Here is a 22,281-nt window from a genome sequence, read left to right on the forward strand (position 1 = left end):
CAAAAATTAAAAAAAAAAATTGGATTCCCAAAAAATAGAGCCGTTTAGGATTTGAATTATGTAATTTTTAATTATTTTGTAACTTGTAATAGTATTTCGGGTATTTTTAATGCATTTTAATATTGTAAAAATGTTTTTATTTAAATTGAATAATAGAATGGTGGGACCCTTGAGCTTGTCCTTAGCTAAGAGCACGGATGTGGGTGTTGTGCTCTTAGCTAAGGACAAGGAGTAAAAGTGGGTCCGGACCCACTTCCGTGCTGTTAGCTGAGAGCACGGATGAGGATGCTCTTATTCCGTTTATTTCTTTTCTTTTTAAATTATGCTATTAATAATAAAATGTTTTCTATAAAAAGATAACATTATTTTTATTTTTTCAACTTTTTTATTTTATTCTCTGCTTATTAATTTATAAAACAATGCTATATAAAGTTATATGCTGACAAATAAATATTTTATTTTTAATAAAATGAAGGGAGTCTAGTATTTACACTTAAATCTGGTATTTCTATTTTTGCTGTACATTGAATATTTTATGATGAGTTTATATAGTATTTGGTGTAGTATTCTATATGTCTTAGTGGAGTGACACATTTTATTTTTAGGTTGTTCAAATAGAAATACACATTTTTAAAAATAAATATAAAATTTTCTCTTTTTATTTATTTTTCTTATTTTATAAATTATGTGCCTTATTAAATAAAACGGATAGTCATAGAGTATATATCAATATCTCTTTTGGGGTATATATGTCATTTGTATACCGGAATTTTATTTTGTTATATATATTCGGTATGACAGAGAAATTTGGTGTATGTATATACCAGTAACGTAATATGGTGAAAAATTTGATGAATTTTCAATATATCATTATATATATGTATACCAAAATCTTTTGATACAATATCATATCCTATCAAAAATTCAAAATTTTGTTATTTTTCAGTGTAATAGGTGTACCGTATTTTGGTGCATTTTCTTACTCATCTGAAATTTCGATATTCTTGATATTTTATGATTATTATAATCATACTGCAAAAACTATAATATATTAAGACTGGAGTGAGTGACAGATATACATTTACTCCATTAGTTACTATAGTTTGTGGGCCTTGAGATGGCCTGAGATAACACAAAGTTATTGCACTAGGCTCATTTTATAATATGGGCCTGCAGTAATTACTCCATACTTAAGATTGTTTCAATGTTGTTTAAGAAGTACTACACATTTTTGATAATTTGATTTCTTTATCTCTATGATTATTATATTAACCCAAATTTGAAATAGCTGATTCAATTTATAACACATTAATCCATTTAATTTAATTTGATTTGATTCGATTTTTCCAGTGTATGATGTATTTTACACACTTCTATTTTGACCGAACTCGTCGATATAATACTAGTGTTTTGATCCAAATTACATGGTACTCCTTTAGTCTCAAGGAAGATGACCCATTTTTCGGGAGGCACGAGAATTTGTGCAATATTATTTTGTGTGTGAAGTGGAGAAAGTAAAGTAAAAAAGAAGAATAAATTAACACTAAAAAAAACTCTCTATTGTGACAGAATTGTCTGTCACTAATCAACAAAATTTCTTCTCTAAACACAATCATTGACAGATTAAGTACCGACGGATCCGTCTAAAAAATTTTAGTGACGGATTTGTCCATCACCAAAGTTACTAACCCACTTAATGACGAAAAAGTTGGTGGCTGCCATGGTATGTTCATATTAGTGATGGACTTATATGTTACTAATTAGTGACTGAAGAATTTCAGTCATTTATCCCTCACTAGTTCTTGAGCTGTCGGCTGTCGTTACTATTTCGTCACTAATGAGCGTTTTTTTTTGTAATGAGAGAAATGTATTTCTAAGTAATGTATTTTCTTGATTGAGACAAACCAAAAAGAAAAGTAGGTCATCTTCTGTGGGACGGAGGGAGTACTTTTTTAATAGTACATAATCTAAATAATCTATAATATTTAAAGTATAATTCTTTTCTTTGTTCATCATCTTAGAAATTTTCAAGATTCTATGGAATCGGAAGGTGATTTTTGTCGGTAAAACTTATGTAGTTCTCTTCTTTTTCCCGGTTCCTTGTTTTATTTTTCTTTTTCAATAAGACTTCTTTATGTAGTTTGTCTAAAACGTCCGATTAAAGCAAAGATAAGAATATAGTACGATATATTATTAGGGATACATAAAGCAAGACAAGAATATATGACGCAGTTTGACTGCTTTTATTATATTCTTTGCTCTTTCTCCAAGTTTGCATGATTCAGTTATTACTCAATGTATGAATAGGAGCAATATCCTTCAATGCGAGAAGTGACAAGAAGAGGAAAAAAGAAATTTTTTTTGTTAAGAGTGAAAAAAAAGAGAAATGGAACATGAGAGTTTTCCTCATATGTTTCATGAACACCCGCTGAGTCGGATCCCCGACTCGGCCAACAGAATGGATTACAAATCATACTGTTATGGTTGTTGGAGACACATTTTACCCGGAGATGCAACTTACGGATGCAGCCTCAAGTGTGGGTTCCGTTGGCTGTTACACAAAGAATGCATGGAAATGCCGCGAGAAATTATGCATCCTATCCATCCTTCACACCCTCTCACACTCCATAAATCAGGCTATTTTTATGGATTAAAAAAATGTGCAGTTTGTGAAGTGAAAGTGCGTGGGTTAAGCTACAGATGTAGCCATGGGGGCTGTGATGGATTGTCGATCCACATGGGATGCGTGGGGTTTCTTACTAATAAGCAGCCAGCTATGGCCCATCCCAGCCACCTTCAACATGAGCTACACTTTTCCAACAAGACGAGGTGGTGCCCATTTCCTTGCGATGCATGTGGTGCCACTGAGAGGGGACTCCTACACCTGCAACATATGCAACTACTGGATACATGAGCGTTGCGCGCTCCTTCCTGAGTCTAAGGACTTCCCTCATCATCACCACCCTCTCTCCCTCGCCTTTTCTCTTCCCCCTGAGTACATCCGATATGAATTTGATTGTGCTATATGCAACACAACTTTGCCATTGCGACGTTGGGTCTATCATTGCCACCTCTGCAGATATGTCGTCCATCTCAACTGCGCCACCTCTACGTAATATTTCTAACTTGCGCCTTCCAACTTTATCTTTTTTACCTCGTATTTATTCACTCATAGGCCATAGCATTTTTGTTCAGGTATCAAAACATGGATATATGTTTAGAATTTGGGTCATAAATATTTATCAACTGATTTTACTTTCAGATTTGATAACGACAATGAAAATGCAAATACAATTGATGATGAGAAAGAGGCTACCAAGTTTCCAATAGCAGTAGAAGACATGTATGTGGAGATGATCAAACCCTTCCTTAAGCGACACAAAGGGCAAATTCTGATCCCTCATCATGATCATGATCATGATCGTGATCGTGATCATGATAATCACAACATCGGTGGCAAATACAACTTCTCCAATCACCCTCATCCACTAACTTTTAATACATTTTCAACTTTATCGTCTTCCTCATCATCGTCGTCCTATGATCACTACAAAAAAGACGATGAAGAAGAAGACGATGTAGATGATTTTGACAGGTGGGAATTAACATGTGATGGGTGCACACTGCCTATACGTGCAAAGAAGCAAACAGATGATGATGATTATGAGAATGAGAATGGTTACATGAGTTGTGACGAATGCAAATACTGTCTCCACTTGTCATGCTTCAACTTACCACTTGAGATCCCCTCTCTTCCAATTCATCCTCTTCAAGATCACAACCTAAGGCTTCAAAATGTTGATGGCAAGCTAACAGGTTGGATACGATGTAATATTTGTTATGGTTATGCTAATGGGCTCTATTACGGTTGTACCTACTACGGCTGCTTGTTCGAAATAGACCTCAAGTGTGCTTCTCTGCCCAACACCATAAAACACGCAGCTCACCCACGACATAATTATCTCAGGCTTATCACCGGAGAATATGGGTCTGGTTTCTGTGTTAACTGTTATGATTTTATAAGTACACGAGTAGGACAATACAGATGCAATAGCTGCAGAGTCAGTGTATGTGGTAAATGTGTAATGCTACCAGCAAGAAATGAGCATAGATTGGAGAATCACGTGTTGCCGTTGACATATGATGCCCGGTTTAACCGTCCCGGTGAGTTCTACTGCAGCAACTGCGAGAAACAAATGGACCCCAGGAGCTGGATATATCATTGCCGAGACTGCGATCAATCCTTTCACCCCAAATGCTTTCCTGCTGCGTCGGGTGAATACAGGAACATCAAATTTGGGACACAACAATATGTGTTTTCCAAAATTCATGATCCTCACCACTCGCTTAGATTTCAAATCATTTCCAAGAAAAAGAGATGTGATCTATGTCATGAAGACAGGTATGATGCGCCTGGATTTCAATGTGTGTCGTGCAACTTTGTCGTGTGTAAAGACTGCGGTTTGAAACACGCACATGGATGATTGATGAGGCCAATTGGTTCACATCGAATCAAATTTGTCTTTTCAACATGTAATTGTAGATAGGGAGTAATATTTATGTTTTGAGCTAAATGTGTGTTGTTCTTGTATCTTTTGTAGTACTATTTGATTACTCTTGTGTGTAAAAGTTTGAAGTGTTTAATAGTTATTGTTGGAAAGTTTTTGTGTTAATTAAAAATGGATAACGCGATTCGTAGTGCCATTATTCTGTTTCCAAATATTTATTTTTTTGTATAAATACAAAGACATACGCTAATTGAATTCAAGAGTAGATACGATAGGTCTATGTATCTGTGTATTATTCAGTTTTATACACCATGTGAATTATTTTTTAACTAAATTTTACCAAACGATATAAACATTTTTTTAATTTAGAGTAGTGATGAATAAACATTATTGTATGTACTTAATTAAGACAATTTTAACATTTTTAAAAATGAAGGGATTTATTCATTTTAAATGAATTTGCATTGTACTTAATTTCCTGAACACTAATTAAGGATGAGATAATGATTACTCATTGTCAATATAAAATAAGCTATCCTATAAATTAATTATTACTACTATATTATGTCATTGTGTAATTCTAATTTCTTAAAGGATAATGAATAATCTTTTCCTATATTTTTATAAATAGAAATAACTATTAGTATGACTGATCATTTATATTTATATTACATGATAATTTGTTTTGAAAAAACTAATAAAAATGGAAACAAGTTACGAAAAAACAATACTTTAAAAGATAAGAAAACCTAAAAAATTAATTATAAAATAATTACATGAAAATTAATTATAAAGAATATATTACTATATTATGTCATAAAATTATTTATATTTAAATTTAGTAATTCTGTTGTAAATTGTTTTAATTAATGTTATCATAATTAATTGATAACCGCTGTTTTTTTCCTAAAATAACTAGTACATATATGTGTGAAAGCAATTAATGTTCGAAATTATGTAGTAGGGATAAATTATTCATAAAATTATATCACTAAAAACATTACAAAATTAAATATATTTAAAAAATTAATAAAATGCTATTTAAAATAACGCCACATAATGTGCTCACAATTTAATTATATAAATATTCTTTTCTTTACTAGCTACCTTTTGTAGTATTTATTGCTCGCACTCCAATTAAATTTGCATGATTCTTTATCACTAAAACTAATAGTTTTGAAGTACTTTAGTGGAGTACTACATCTTTTACTTTACTTCTTTTTCTTTTAGTAGTAGTAGTAGTAAGCTAAAATATTTATGTAAGGCCCAATTATCTTAGTATGTGGAAGATTGTAAACTTTTATAACAAACCTCTAAAAACCTACACATTTTAATTCTCAAATCATTAAACTTTTTCTTTTCTTTTTTATTATGTTTGATTTAAAATCGAGACCCATTATTTCTAAACCCAAAAGTCAAAAACAATTATGGGCCCAAAGTTGAATCACAAATAATTCTAATTTGACCGAGAAATCTCTTTCATCAAATTTCTTACTATTGTCGGGACTGTGATCAATCCTTTCATCCCAATTGCATACCCGCCATGTCGGGCGGGTTTAGAAACATCAAATATGGGATAGATCAGTATGTGATTTCGATTATTCATGACTACCCTCTTAACTTATGTCATGGAGATAAGTATGATAAGTGCACCAATTAGTATAACGTTTTGAAATAAATAAAGTGCACCAATTAATTTGATATAAGCGTTATAATTTTGAAACCAATATTTATGAACAAAGTATAGCAATTAATTATTTTTTATTTCTTTTAAACGAAAATTATTAGTACTCCTAGTATATTTTTATAATACGTTGGGGTTAAAATTAAATAACTTTAATATCAAAAGTATATATAATTCCTTTGTTGTTTATGAAGATATAAATTTTGAAGTTTTTATAGTTATTATTAAAATTTATAGCTATATTCATTTTTATATAAGATAAGATTTTTTTTAATCTAAAATTTATGAAACAATAACATTTATATGTATAGTATTTTTAATTTAATATAATTTGATAATGCAGTCATCAATTAAATTATTAAAACATCAGTTTTGAAACAAAAATTATTATATGATTTCGAGTTTTTATATATAGTACTATCTTTTAATCACCCTGTTATTCATTCTTTGCTCATATTTCAAGTTTGAATAGTATCTTTTCCGAGTTTCCATAGAATCAGAATATGATTTTGTTAGTAAAGTTTATATGTCAAGACATATAAACTTTACTAACAAACTCATATTCCGATTCTATGGAAACTCGGAAAAGATACTATTCAAACTTGAAAGCGCTCTCCAAGTTTGCATAATTCTAGCTCTCATCAGCTTTAATTAATACAAATTTGACATTCTTTTTCCCATTTTCTCTTCTAATACTATGTGATAGAATTTTCTTTCAATTTCTTTCTTTTGTAGAGCATCTTTAGTTATAATCTTTGAAAAGCAATAAAAGTAGACGTAGTGTGCAATAAGAATGTTTGATTTTTTTTCCTTTTACCTTTTACCTTTTACCTTTTACCTTTTACAATAGGCCCACATTAATTACTACACATTCAAGATAGACAAAAATTTGTTTAATTACATGTCGATATTAAGATTTCTTTGTCTTGATATGATTATCTATCCTATCTAAGCATATGATTAATTGATTATCTATCCTGTCTAATCATATTTACTGAAATTCTTTCTTACATTTTTTTTCTTTTAAATTGAAAATGAATCTTCAACTACGTTTAATCAGTCATGATTTATATAATACTAAAACAATATCAATATTTATAGTGTCCATGAATTAATAGTTTTAATTAAAAAATTTTATTGATATTTAAAGATTGAAATTTAAAAATCAAAATTTAAAATTTAATTTAATATTGAAATAAAGAAACAAAGTGAAGGATGACAAAAGGGAAGGAGAATGATAATTTTAAAATAATATCAGATTTAGTACATAACTGAAATAATATCAGATTTAAAATGTTAAAAGGGTAAAGAGACTATATTGCCCAAACCCCCCAAAACTCATCAAAAGGGCATTTTCATCTCAAAACAGTGCAAAAAGACCGTTTTTGATATTAACCCTTAGTCCAGAGACTGATGATATTTTTAAAGTTCAGAGACCATTTATGAGATAACCCCATAGTCCAGAGTAAAGGTCAATGTTAGTTCTAAACATTTATACAAAATATGAATTTGGTCCAAAATATTTCACTTTTTGTAAAACATGTCCATAACAAATAAAATCCTTGTTGGAGTGGTTCTTTTTTTAGGACAAAAATTGACCTTTATCAAACAAAAAAAAGAATATAGTACTCCCTCCGTCCCACTTAAAATGAAATACTTGGGAATCGACACGAGATTTTATTTAGTGTTGTTTTGTGAGTTAATGAAGTGAGAGTAAAGTAAGAGAGATCAAAAAGTAGAGATAGACTTGTTTCCATTTTATGAAACGTTCCATTTTTAATGGGACAACCAAAAAAGAACAATGTTTCATTTTTAATGGGACACAGTTAGTATGGACACGTAAAGCAAGACAAGAATATGGCGTCTCAATTTTATTGCTTTTTATCTCTTTGCTCATATTCCAAGCAGTGGCGGAGCCACGCTGGGGCTGGGGGGCCCTTGGGCCCCTCAGCCATTTTACAATTACCCTATATATTATATATGTATAAAGCTATGTTCAAATATGCTTCTAGCTCAGCTGGATCCTTTGTTCGCCTACCATCTGCGAGTCCAGAGATCGAAACCAGTTAAGGTCGGATTGTCTTGCATTTTTTATATGTATTTCTCTTTTATGTTTAATTCTCTATTAAGTTTTATAATAAAATGTGAGTGAAGTGAGTTAGTGGTTAAGAATGAGGTGTGACTCTTAATTGGGGACGGACCGAAATGAAAAAGTGTGACTCTTAATCGGAGATGAAGGGAGTATATTTATATCTATTCTCTTTCATTTAAAATTTAAAAACATACATATATCTAAGAATAAAATTATCCTTTAACCTCATAAATATGTGAAAAATAACATATATAGCATCGTTAATTTTATTGATAGGTTTTGATGATTTTCTCTTTTTATAGTTTCTATTGTTCATATTTTAATTATTTTTACTATATGTTCTCTTATCGATTCCTCCTATTGTTTATGTGGCTATGCCTCATCGGCTTTGGACTATATTACACCAAAAAAATTAAGTAATTATCTATAAGAAATTCGGGCCCCCCATTCGAAAATTTCTGGCTACGCCACTGATTCCAAGTTTGCATGATTCTATTATCACTCAATCACTCAATGTATATAAAGGAGCATTTCCTTAGTGATTAGAAGACGAAAAAAGAGAGAGAGAAAAAAATTGTTGAGGGAGAAAAAAAGAGAGAAATGGAGCATGAGAGTTTTATTCATATGATCCATGAACACCCGCTGAGTCTGATCCCCGACTCGGCCGAGAAAAGTGATTACAGCAAATGGTGTTATGGTTGTTGGAGATACATTTTGCCTGGAGATGCAACTTATGGATGCAGCCTCGAGTGTGGATTTGAATTGTTGTTACACAAAGAATGCATGGAAAAGTCTCGAGAGATCATGCATCCTATCCATCCTTCACACCCTCTCACACTCCATGATTCAGAAAAAATTTCTGATAAAATAAAATGTGCAGTTTGTAAAGGGGATGTGTATGGGTTAAGCTACATATGTAGCCAAGGGGGCTGTGATGGATTGTGGATCCACATGGGATGCACAGGGTTTCTTAATGACAAGCAACCGACTATGGCCCACCCAAGCCACCCTCAACATGAGCTACACTTTTCCAAGAAGACGAGGTGGTGCCCATTCCCCTGTGATGCCTGCGGTGCCACTGCGAAAGGGGACTCTTACAACTGCAACATATGCGACTACTGGATACACGAGAGTTGTGCACTCCTCCCTGAGTCTAAGGACTTCCCTCATCATCACCACTCTCTCTCCCTCGCCTTCTATCCTCCCCTCGAGTACATCCGATATGACTTTGATTGTGCTGTATGCAACTCAACTTTGCCGTTGACACGTTGGGTCTATCATTGCCACCTCTGTAGATATGTGGTCCATCTCAACTGCGCCACCTCCACGTAATACTACTTCTTACTTGCACCTTGCAAATTTAATTTTTTACTTGACACTAAGCATACTCGTATTACTATTCATTTATACCATTTTTGTACCGGTATCAATGTAGTAAATACAAGATTTGTTTTTTTTTTTTGCTGCTTTTCTTCAGATTTGATAGTGAAAATGCAAATGCAAATGCAATTGACGATGAGAAAGAGGCTGCCAAGTTCCCAATAGCAGTAGATGACATGTATGAGGAGATGATCAAACCCTTCGTTAAGCGACAAAGAGAACAAATTCTCATCCCTCATCATGATCATGAAAATCACAACATCGGTGGCAAGTACAGCTTCTCCAATCACCCTCATCATCTACTAACTTTTACTACATTTTCAACTTTATCGTCTTCCTCATCATCGTCGTCTCATGATCACTACAAAAAAGACGATGAAGAAGAAGACGATGAAGATGATTTTGGCAGTATTCCAAGATCGGAATTAACATGTAATGGGTGCACACTGCCTATACGTGAAAAGAAGCAAACAGGTGATGGGTATGAGTATGAGAATGGTTACATGAGTTGTGATGAATGCAAATACTTTCTCCACTTGTCCTGCTTCAACTTACCACTTGAGATCCCCTCTCTTCCTATTCATCCTCATCAAGATCATAGCCTAAGGCTTCAAGATGTTGCTGGCAAGCTAACAGGTTGGATACAATGTAATATTTGTCAAGGTTTTACTAGTGGGCTCTATTACGCTTGTACATATAGATACTGTTATTTCTATATAGACATCAAGTGTGCTTCTTTGCCCAACACCATAAAACATGCGGCTCACCCACGACATAATTATCTCAGGCTTATCACCGGAGAATATGGGTCTAGTTTCTGTGTTAACTGTTATAAGTTTATATATACACGAGTAGGACTATACAAATGCAATAGCTGCAGAATCACTGTATGTGGTGCATGTGTAATGCTACCGGCAAGAAATGAGCATAGATTGGAGAATCACTTGTTGCCGTTGACATATGATGCCCGGTTTAACCGTCCCGGTGAGTTCTACTGCAGCAACTGCGAGGACCAAATGGACCCCAGGAGCTGGATGTATCATTGCCGAGACTGCGATCAATCCTTTCACCCCAGATGCATTCCTGCTACGTCGGGTAGATACAGGAACATCAAATTTGGGACACAGCAATATGTGTTTTCCAAAATTCATGATCCTCACCACTCGCTTAGATTTCAAATCATTTCCAAGAAAAAGAGATGTGATCTATGTCATAAAGACAGGTATGATATGCCTGGGTTTCAATGTGTGTCGTGCAATTTTGTCGTGTGTAACGACTGCGGTTTGAAACACATGGATGATTGATGAGGCCAATTGATTCACATCGAATCAAATTTGTCTTTTTTACATGTACATGTAAATTGTAATAGTGTTTATGTTTTGAGCTAAATGTGTGTTGTTCTTGTATGTTTTCTATTTGATTACTCTTGTGTACAAAAGTTGAAGTGTTTGATAGTTATTGTTGGAAAGTTTTTGTGTTAATTAAAAATGGATAACGCGATTATATTCATCGTATAATCGCGCCATTATTCTGTTTCCAAATATTTATTTTTTGTATAAATACAAAGACATACGCTAATCGACTCTTCAGAAGAGAATCTTTAACTAATAATCTTTGCAAAGTGATAGAAGTAGCAGTAGTGAGTGTAATAAAAATGGTGATTTTTTTAAATAAAAGGGAAATTCTTATCTTATAATATAGGCCTGCATTAATATCTACACGTTCAGATAACTTAAAAGTGTGAGGTAATATGTTGGTGTTTTGATTTCTTCATCTTGATATGATTATTTCATTATTTGTATAACTGTAGGATTATGGAATGGGAAATATTTTTGTAAATAGAATCAATATTTGAAATAAATAAAGTACTACAATTGATTTGATATAAGCTTTATAATTTTGAAACCCATATTTATGAACAAAGTATAGCAATTTATAGTATTTTATATTTATTTTAAACGAAAATTATTAGTACTCCTAGTATATTTTTATAATACGTTGGGGTTAAAATTTAAATAACTTTAATATCAAAAGTATATATAATTCCTTTGTTCTTTATGAAGATATAATTTTTGAAGTTTTTATAGTTATTATTAAAATTTATAGCTATAATATTCATATTTATATAAGATACGAATTTTTTTTAATCTAAAATTTATGAAACAATAACATTTATATGCATAGTATTTTTAATTTAATATAATTTGACAATGCAGTCATCAATTTAATTATTAAAACATCAGTTTTGAAACAAAAATTATAATATGATTTCAAGTTTGCATATCTTTTAATTACCCTGTTATTCATTCTTTGCTCATATTTCAAGTTTGCATAATATCTTTTTCAAGTTTCCATAGAATCGGAATATGATTTTGTTAGTAAAGTTTATATGTCTTGAATTTCAAGATATCGATGAGAAATTGAGACTTCTTTAGTCGTGGAAAAACTTGAATCAAATTTTAAAACTTATATACCCAAGAAAAATATCTACTTCTCTTCATTTTTGCCTTTAATCATTTTCAACATCTTCTTTGTGCATACCACTTTTGTTTAATTATGTTTGATAATGCAATCATCAGTTCAAATATTAAAACGTCAATTTAAAACAAAATTAAGAATATACCATATTTTTAGGAACACATTAATCAAGGTTAGAATGTGTTAATCATTTTGATGAACTTGGTAGCATAATTTACTTTATGGAAGTACTCATTCTTTGTTCGCTCTCCAAGTTTGCATAATTCTAGCTCTCATCAGCTTTAATTAATACAAATTTGACATTTTTTTTTTCATTTTCTCTTCTAATACTATGTGATATAATTTTCTTTTAATTTCTTTCTTTTGCAGAGCATCTTTAGGGTTGAAAAGCAATAAAAGTAGATGTAGTGTGCAATAAGAATGTTGATTTTTTTTCCTTTTGTCTTTTACAATAGGCCCACATTAATTACTACACATTCAAGATAGACAAAAATTTGTTTAATTACATGTCGATATTGTGATTTCTTTATCTTGATATGATTATCATCGTATCTAAGCATATGATTAATTGATTATCTATCCTGCCTAATCATATTTACTGAAATTCTTTCTTACTTTTTTTTTCTTTTAAATTGAAAATGAATCTTCAACTACGTATAATCAGTCATTTGTACAATACTAAACCAATTGCTTCGATCAAAAAATTTTTAGTAGCAGGAGTACTATTTTTCACAGTACTATGATACTGATAGGGTTTAAGTTCCCTATCGAGAGGTTTATAGAGCACACGAAGATTGAACTGAGCAAAAGAGATAATTCCCTAGTTGAAGTTCTAGGGTTTTGGAACAAGAATGAGAAAAGAAGTATTTTATTTCTTAATTCTCAATAATAATAATTTGTGGAGTTCCAGTATTTATAGAATCCATAACCCTAGACTCTAATAATATCTTGCAAGATACGTGCCAAAATAATATAACAAAATAGGGAAAAATAGTACAATAAAATAAGGGAAATAAAATAAGAAAACATAATAGTCTTGGACGGCAAGTCATGGCATCTTCGGTGACTCGACTTCTACTTCTGGCGGCAGCTCGGAGTCCCTATCAGATACAATCATGGATGGTGGTATGGTAGGCCGACCTAACTGTTAGCCACTTATACCGAAATTTTCATCATAAAACACGCGGCTCACCCACGACATAATGATCTTAGGCTAGTCACGGGTGATTTCGGGTCTGGTTTCTGTGTTAACTGTTATGAGTTTGCGTCTACGTACACGAGTGGGACAATACAAATACAACAGCTGCAGATTCACTATAAGCATAGATTGAAGTATTTTAGTACACTTTTACTCTACTTTACTTTTCCTTTGGTGGGCATTTTTTCTTTATCATTTTCTTTATTTTAATTATAATATTAATATGAGCCTGCATTAATAACTCCACATTCGAAATTCCTTACAACTTGTTTAATTAACATGTCGATATTATGATTTCCTTTTCATATAGTATCGCATCTAATTATATTAACTGAAATTCAAATTAGCTACTCTTATTTGTATAAGACACTCAGCACTTATTTTACTATTTCTTTCTCACATTTTTTCATTCGAATTATTGTGTAAGCAATTTATATAGTCCAACCTTAATGTCACACTTCTATTTTGATCAAAGTGATGAATACATATAATGCTAAAACTGTTGGAAATTGGTTATTGTCGTCTCATTATTCTTTTGTCGAAATGATCTCTCCGGGTTTGCTTGATTCCATTATTACTCATATTTCTAAAGCATGGATTTACTTTTCTTTTCTTTTGTTGGGCATCTTTAAAGATATAGAAAAGTGAGAAAATTAACTCATGAGGTGTGTAATAAAATTAAGATGCGTTTCTTAGTCATCCTTTAAAATTATTCTTTCCTCAAATTCCAAGTTTGCATGTCCATGTATATAGAAGCATTATCTTTTCCAATGTGAGCAGTGATAAAAAAAATTGTTAAGAGAAAAAAAACTATGGAGGAGGAGAGTTTTTCTCATATTTTTCACGAACACCCGCTGAGTCTGATCTCCGACTTCTCTGAGGAAAGTAGTTACAGCGCCTTTTGTTATGGTTGTGGAAGAAGCTTCATAAGTGGAGATGTACTGTATGGATGCAGCCTCGGGTGTGGATTTGATTGGTTGTTACACAAAGAATGCATGGAAATGCCGCGAGAGATTATGCATCCTATCCATCCTTCTCACCCTCTTACACTCTTCTACAGAAGGCATATTTCCAATTTAAAAGAATGTGCCGTTTGTAAAGAGAGTGTGCATAGATTGGGCTACATATGTAGCCAAGGGGGCTGTGATGGGTTGTGGATCCACTTGGCATGCGCGGGGTTGCTTAACTATAAGCAGCCGCTTATGCACCACCCAAGCCACCCTCACCATCAGCTTCGTTTTTCCAAGAAAACAAGGTGGTGCCCGTTCCCCTGCGATGCATGTGGTGCCACTGAGAAAGGGGACTCCTACACCTGCACTGTATGTGACTATTGCATACACGAGAGTTGCGCGCTCCTCCCATTGTCTGCAGACTTCCCTCGTCTTCACCCAGCTCACCCTCTCTCCCTCGCATTTTTTCTTCCATCTGAGTACATCAAATATGAATTTGATTGTGCTATATGCTGCTCAACTTTGCCATTGAGATACTGGGTCTATCATTGCCGCCTTTGCAAATATGTTGTCCATTTCCACTGTGCCACCTCCAAGTAATACTTTTTACTATTTACTTAAGTTTTATATATGTGTTAAAACATGCATGTTTATATTATAGGTCAATATGATTTAGGCCCAAGATTTTAACTTCCTCTGTCCTCTAAAACTAGAGAATTCGGAAACGACAATGCTAATTTTGTTAAGTACTCCCTCTGCCCATGATTAAACGTCTCATACTCCATCCGTCCAAAAAAAAAGGACACATTTACTATTTTTGGCCGTCCACAAAAAATAGAGCATATTCATTAATGAAAAGTTTTCAACAAATAATTACCCTACACATCATTCCACTAACACCACTTCTCACTTACTTTTTCTTATTCTCTCTTACTTTTTTCCCTTCTATCTTACTTTACCAATTCTACATTAAAACTCATGCCATACACCAATTGCCCTATTTTTTATGGACGGGGGAGTGTATTTTAAGAAATTGTTTGACTTTATAGTGAATAAAAAAATTAGTGTAATATGATACCTATGTATATTGGTTTTGTAATAAAATATGAGTGGACTGAGTTAGTGGAATGTAAGGTTCACTTACCAAATATGAGTGGACTGAGCGGACCTACATTTATTGGCGGATAGATGAAAAAGGAAAAATGATACATTTAATGGCGGACGTAGGGAGTATGAAATAGTGGTCCTAGACAACGAGACCCATATGATTAGTAGTGGAATGTGTGATGGAAAAGTTTTCAAAAATCGAAAATGGATTAATTTTGCGGGACAAACTAAAACAACAAAAATAGACTATATTTTCGGAATAGAGAGTAGTATTATTTAAGTGATCAATTTTTGCTGATTTTTTTCGTAGGTTTGATGATGAGAATGAAGACGCAATTGCTGATGAGAAAGAGGCTATTAGGTTCCCGATAGCAATAGAAGACCTGTATGAGGAGATAATCAAACCCTTCGTTAAGCGAGAAAGAGGACAGATTATCATCCCTCATTATGATCATGACAATCAGAACATCGGTGGCAAGTACAGGTTCTTCGGTCACCCTGATCATCTACTAACGTTTACTACATTTTCTTCAGCTTCATCATTATCATCCTCTCATGACCACTATAAAAAAGGTTATGATGATGATGATGAAGAAGAAGATGATTATGATAGTAGTATTCTAAGATGGGAATTAACATGTGACGGGTGCTCACTGCCTATATACGAAAAGAATCTCATAGATGATGAGTATGAGAAAGGTTACATGAGTTGTAATGAATGTAAATACTTTCTCCACTTGTCCTGTTTCAACTTACCACTGCATATCCCCTCTCTTCCAATTCATTCGCTCAAAAATCACAGCCTAAGGCTTCGAAATGCCGACAAGTTTACAAGTTGGAGAAACTGTTCAATTTGTGAAGCTTATACGAATGGGCTCTATTACGCTTGTACCGGCAAAGACTGTAGGTTCTACATAGACATCAAGTGTGCTTCTCTGCCTAATACCATCAAACACGCAGCTCACCCACGACATAATAATCTCGATGTAGTATTTTCCAACTTCACCTTTAGTTTTTGTGGTTCCTGTCATCTATGTATAAGTACACGTAAGGCACAATACAGATGCAATAGCTGCAGATTCCGCGTGTGTGGTAGTTGTGTGATTCTACCGGCAACAAATAAGCATAGATTGGAGAATCACTTGCTGTCGTTGACATATGATGCCTATGTAAACCGTCCTGGTGATTTCTACTGTAGCAGCTGCGAAGACCAAATAAACCCCAGGGAATGGATGTACCATTGCCGAGACTGTGATCAATCCCTTCATCCCAAATGCTTTCTTGCAACGTCCGGTCGGTACAGAAACATCAAATTTGGGACGCAACCGTATGTGATTCCCCGTATTCATGGCCATCCTCTTAGATTTCAAATCATAACCAAGAAAAAGAGATGTGACCTATGTCATGAAGATAGGTATGATTGGCCTGGATTTCAATGTGCATTATGCTTCTTTGTTTGTTGTAGATTATGCGGTGTGAAACAAATGGATGATATGAGCAGCCGACCCTTGAGGTAAATTTGGTCCTACTTTTTTTTTAAAATATGTGAATTATAGGGTGATGTTAGTATTATTTTCAAATGTGTGTTAAGTTCAAATATTTGAATTTTGTGAGCCAAATGAATTAATTGTGCATTTTTGCATTTTTCTAGTGCGAGAATCATATCTGAAAATATGTGATTTTATCCCGAAGTGTGAAATAAATCAGTTGAATTATTTTTTGGGATTTTATTTAAATAGTATTTCGATTTTTAAAAATGATTTTTTGAAAATGATTTTAATTGACAATGCTATCACTCTCCGCTTCTAGCTGTGAAAATGTTTTTAATACGCATAGTTGCCTTTACAAACTTCTATGTCATATTTTTGTGTGGCATGATATTTCCTAGCTATTTGTGTTTTTTGTTTTTGGTGTGTTGCTCGTTGAATATATTAGTACTCAGCCCTGCAAAATGTTTTCTTTGTTTACAGGTCGAGCGGTGGACAAGTATTACTATATGCCTGGTGACATTGCACTGTTGTTTTACCTTTTGACGAGATTACGTGAACATTCTTGTTGTGTTACACTCTTATCGCTTCCGCTTTCTTTTGAGACTTGTTATTTTAGTGTGTTTTGTCGTTCGTACCCACCTATTTCCACCTTGTATTATAATTTGATGAATTACGTACTTTTGCACTTTGAATGATTGAATTTGCAATCTTGCTTTGGAATCGTGATCGGTCAAAGGATTTTGACCGTGTCGTTCATGTGACAAAGCATTTAATTTGTGAAATTAAATGATATAGGGTCGATCTACGTTTGGGTAGATGATCATGGTATATGCATTTTCTCTAAACCAATTCTCATTGAGCGAGAATAATGAATTAAACTTGATCACAAAAACGGAGTTATGAGACGAACCAATGAATTAATTAACAAGTGTTAATTATCCCACATTGGTGCGAAGATTCTAACTAAACATGTATTTAATTAGTAGCCTAAATTATCACAATACATGTAATAATTATAGTGGACTAAGATGAGCGGTAATAAAACCCACACGCTCGATATTTACAGTTCTATTTGTTTCCTGTTTATTCTTTTTTTTGTAGTTTTTGTTTCTGTGTAAATCATTAGTATTGTCGTCCGAGAAATTACTTGCCCATATTCCGAACACGCTTTGATTATATGTGATGGATTTTCCTTTTCTTTTCTTTTCTTTAGGCATATAACAACGTAGATTCTTTTTATCTAACACCCATCAAAACTGCTTTGATAATGCAAATTTAAAACCTATACATGAAAAGAAACAAAACAAAATAAAATGTGTCTCAATTTGATAGCCTTGGTATATCGCACCTTATAATATGTAGTATTCATTATTACTCATATTTCTAAAGCATGGAATCATATTTCCTCCGACTGCAGGTTCGTTTCATTATTGATGACTTGATAAAGATTGTGATTTGGTAAAATTTAAGTGGAATTTAGGTTTGTCTTAATTAGTTAATACTACCAATATCCCTATTTGATTTGTGTTTTATCAAGTAGTAGCAGATAAGGAATTGCTGTCAAATTTGTGGAGTAATTTTGTGTAGTACAGTAGCAGATAAGGAATTGATATCAAATTTATGATTATTATGAGTAGCAGATAAGAAATTGATACCGAATTAGTATAATAGCAGTATGATTTTGCTATACTTTGATTCCCTCAATTGTACACATGTGATTTCTATATTAAGTTATGAGAAATATACGATAATTTGTGGATAAGACTATGATTTGTGTCTGATGATGAATCTGTATGAATGAAAACATTAAGAAAATAATGTCTCAGTTTGATAGAATTGGTATATAGCTACTTTATATCTCTCCAGTTTGCGTGATTGCATTATTACTCAGATTTCTAAAGTAGGGACTTTACTTTACTTTTTCTTTTTTTTCTTGGGCATCTTCAAAGTAAAGCCTTTGAAAAGTGAGAAAAAATCAACTGTGGTGTGTAATTAAAGTGATGCTACTATTATTCTTTCCTCAAGTTCCAAGTTTTCATGATTCTATTTTTGTCTTTTCCAATGTAAGAAGTGATAAAACGAGGGAAAAAGGAAAGTAATTGTTAAGAGAGAAAAAAAGAAAAAAAATGGAGGAGGAGATTTTTCCTCATATGTTTCATGAACACCCGCTGAGTCGGATCCCCAACTCGGCCGAGAAAACTGATTACAACCTTAACTGTTACGGTTGTATGAGATTATTCATACCCGGAGATGCAACCTATGGATGCAGCCGCTAGTGTGGACTTAAGTTGTCGTTACACAAAGAATGCATGGAAATGCCTCAAGAGATTACGCATCCTATCCATCTTTCACACCCTCTCACACTCCATGAATCAATATATTATGATGGATCAAAAAAATGTGCTGTTTGTGAAGGGATTGTGTGGGGGTTAAGCTATAAATGTAGCCAAGGGGGCTGTGAAGGATTGCGGATCCACTTGGGATGCGCAGGGTTTCCTAATTATAAGCAGCCGGTAATGAAGCACCCGAGCCACCCTCAACATGAGCTGCGATTTTCCAAGAAAACGAGGTGGTGCCCATTCCCCTGTGATGCCTGTGGTGCCACTGAGAAAGGGGACTCCTACACCTGCACTGTATGTGACTATTGCATACACGAGAGCTGCGCACTTCTCCCACTGTCTGCAGACTTCCCTCGTCATCACCCTGCCCACTCTCTCTCCCTCGCTTTTTCTATTCCATCTGAGTACATCAAATATGATTTTGATTGTGCTATATGCTACACAACGTTGCCATTGATGCGCTGGGTCTATCATTGCAGCCTTTGTAGATATGTCGTCCATCTCAACTGCGCCACCTCCACGTAATACTTCTTATTATTTACTCAATGCAAAAATATGCATGTTTAGATTTGGGACTTATGGCGGAAGATTAATTATGTTTAATTGATTGTGTTTGGTTTTCTTTCAGAGTTGATAGTGATAATGAAAATGCAATTGATGATGAGGAAGACGTTGCCACGTTTCCAATGGATGATAATGTTATATATGAGGAGATGATCCGACCCTTCGTTAAGCGAGAATGTGGACAAATTCACATCCCGCGTCATGATCAGGACAATCACAACACCGGTGGCAAGTACAGCTTCTCCAATCACCCTCGTCATCTACTAACTTTTACTACATTTTCATCATCTTCATCATCATCATCATCTCAAGATCACTACAAAAAAGATGATGATGATGATGATGAAGATGATTTTGATAGTATTCCAAGATTGGAATTAACATGTGATGGGTGCACACTGCCTATACGTGAAAAGAAGCAAACAGATGATGATGATGATGAGTATGAGAATGGTTACATGAGTTGTGACGAATGCAAATATTTTCTTCACTTGTCCTGCTTCAACTTGCCACTACACATCCCCTCTCTTCCAATTCATCCTTACCACAATCAAAGCCTGATACTTCAAAGTGCAGGCAAGCTAACAGATCTGGCATACTGTCATATTTGCGATGGTCGTACGAATGGGCTCTATTATGAGTGTACCAACTGCTGGTTCAAAATAGACATCAAGTGTGCTTCTCTGCCCACCACCATAAAACATGCAGCTCACCCGCGACATAATTATCTAAAGTTTGTCGATGGCAATATTGGGTCTGGCTTTTGTATTAACTGTCATGAGTTTATATTACCAGATGATGGGCAATACAAATGCAATAGGTGCAGAGTCACTGTATGTGGTAGATGTGTGATGTTACCGGCAACAAGTAAGCATAGACAGGAGAATCATTTGTTGTCTTTGACATACGATGCCCATATCAACCGTCCTGGCGACTTCTACTGCAGCAGCTGCGAATCCCAAATGGACCCCAGGAGCTGGATGTACCATTGCCGGGACTGTGATCAATCCTTTCATCCCAATTGCATACCCACTACATCGGGCCGGTTTAGAAACATCAAATATGGGACAGATCAGTATATGATTTCGAGTATTCATGACCACCCTCTTGGATTTCAAATCGTAACCAACAAAAAGAGATGTGACTTATGTCATAGAGATAAGTATGATAAGCTTGGTTTTCAATGTGTGTCGTGTTATTTTGTCGTGTGTAAATCTTGTGGTGTGAAACACATTGATCATATTTGAGGTCATCTTGTTTCATATCGAATCTTGTGTGTGCATATGCAGATTGTTGAATTTCATGTATGGTCTCGTAATGTGCGACTCAATTTGATATACTATGTGCATGTTTGGTTCGATAGACAAAATAATACCAAGATACAATATAGAATAAGTTGGATGGGCTTTGTATAGGATTAGATTAGTATTAGATTCTTTTTTGTTGTTTGGTTAGGAAGATTATCTAATATCATCTTAGTAAGATGTTTGGTATGTTAAGACTAAAAATAAGATTAATTACAAATAAATTTGGTTCCCTTCAAATTAAGATGTGATTGATTTTTCCTTTTCCTCTCAGAGGAGAATCTTTAAGTACTTAAAATGTGTTAGAAGTAGTGTAATAAAATGGTGATTTTTTTAAATAAATGGGAAATTCTTTATCTTATAATATAGGCCTACATTAAAAACTACACGTTCAGATAACCTAAAAGTGTATGGCAATATGTCGGTGTTTTGATTTCTTCATCTTGATATGATTATTTCATTATTTGTATAACTGTAGGATTATGGAATGGGAAATATTTTAGTAAATAGAATCAATTGGAAATATCTAATATGGAATATTTAAGCAGAAATATAAATTAAACTTCGAATTAGTATAACGTTTTGAAATAAATAATGTATAGCAATTAATTTGATATAAGCGTTATATGAATAAAGTATAACAATTTTTTTTTCTTTTAAACGAAAATTATTAGTACTCCTAGTATTTTTTTTTATAATACGTTGGGGTTAAAATTTAAATAACTTTGATATCTAATAACATCAAATAAACACATAATCATGCATATTTGATGTAGATTCGATTGTTACCTCTTGATCCATCATTGGATTGACGTTGCTAGCTGCACCACTCGGAGATCCTTGGTTTATCGACCACAAATCTTCCGTACTATTCCCTTGTCCTTGATCATCCATCCGTGTGGCCGGATTTTGAATAATCAACAAAATAGCTTTGAAGAGATCTAGGAGAAACACTACACCAAACTATCTATCACGATTCAATTCTATGGATTAGAATGAACAAAACAAGATCAAACCAAAACCCTAGATCTCCTTGTTCTATGGCTCGAAAATCGAGGCTAGAAGGAGAGAGAGGCCGAGTGATCGGCGGCTAGGGTTAGGGTTGAGAGGTGTAACTTGTGGTGTGCTAGGATTTTCTATAATCTTCACTATTTATAATAGACTTAATGGGCTAGTAAGGGGATCCA

The 22,281-nt window shown here is 33.6% G+C and overlaps 4 protein-coding genes across 4 annotated transcripts; all 4 read left to right on the forward strand.

Moving 5' to 3' along the window:
• The first annotated feature begins 2,708 nt into the window (after window positions 1-2,708).
• Window positions 2,709-4,484, forward strand: LOC125185249. The gene is made up of 2 exons (XM_048081752.1): window positions 2,709-3,112; window positions 3,263-4,484. The coding sequence occupies exons 1-2, from the start codon at window positions 2,709-2,711 to the stop codon at window positions 4,482-4,484; spliced, it is 1,626 nt and encodes a 541-aa protein (XP_047937709.1).
• Window positions 4,485-8,884: 4,400 nt separating this feature from the next.
• Window positions 8,885-10,968, forward strand: LOC125185256. The gene is made up of 3 exons (XM_048081758.1): window positions 8,885-9,612; window positions 9,762-10,300; window positions 10,520-10,968. Exons 1-3 carry the CDS (start codon window positions 8,885-8,887, stop codon window positions 10,966-10,968), a joined length of 1,716 nt encoding a protein of 571 aa, XP_047937715.1.
• A 3,184-nt stretch (window positions 10,969-14,152) lies between these two features.
• LOC125185270 lies at window positions 14,153-17,556 on the forward strand. Its single transcript, XM_048081780.1, has 4 exons — window positions 14,153-14,886; window positions 15,708-16,724; window positions 16,863-16,910; window positions 17,368-17,556. The coding sequence occupies exons 1-4, from the start codon at window positions 14,153-14,155 to the stop codon at window positions 17,402-17,404; spliced, it is 1,836 nt and encodes a 611-aa protein (XP_047937737.1). The 3' UTR covers window positions 17,405-17,556.
• A 1,409-nt stretch (window positions 17,557-18,965) lies between these two features.
• LOC125223996 lies at window positions 18,966-21,113 on the forward strand. Its single transcript, XM_048127325.1, has 2 exons — window positions 18,966-19,747; window positions 19,855-21,113. The coding sequence occupies exons 1-2, from the start codon at window positions 19,197-19,199 to the stop codon at window positions 21,035-21,037; spliced, it is 1,734 nt and encodes a 577-aa protein (XP_047983282.1). The 5' UTR covers window positions 18,966-19,196; the 3' UTR covers window positions 21,038-21,113.
• The last annotated feature ends 1,168 nt before the right edge of the window (window positions 21,114-22,281 follow it).

This window comes from Salvia hispanica, chromosome 4 (genome assembly GCF_023119035.1).
Source record: "Salvia hispanica cultivar TCC Black 2014 chromosome 4, UniMelb_Shisp_WGS_1.0, whole genome shotgun sequence".
In the NCBI taxonomy this organism is placed as follows: Eukaryota; Viridiplantae; Streptophyta; class Magnoliopsida; order Lamiales; family Lamiaceae; genus Salvia; species Salvia hispanica.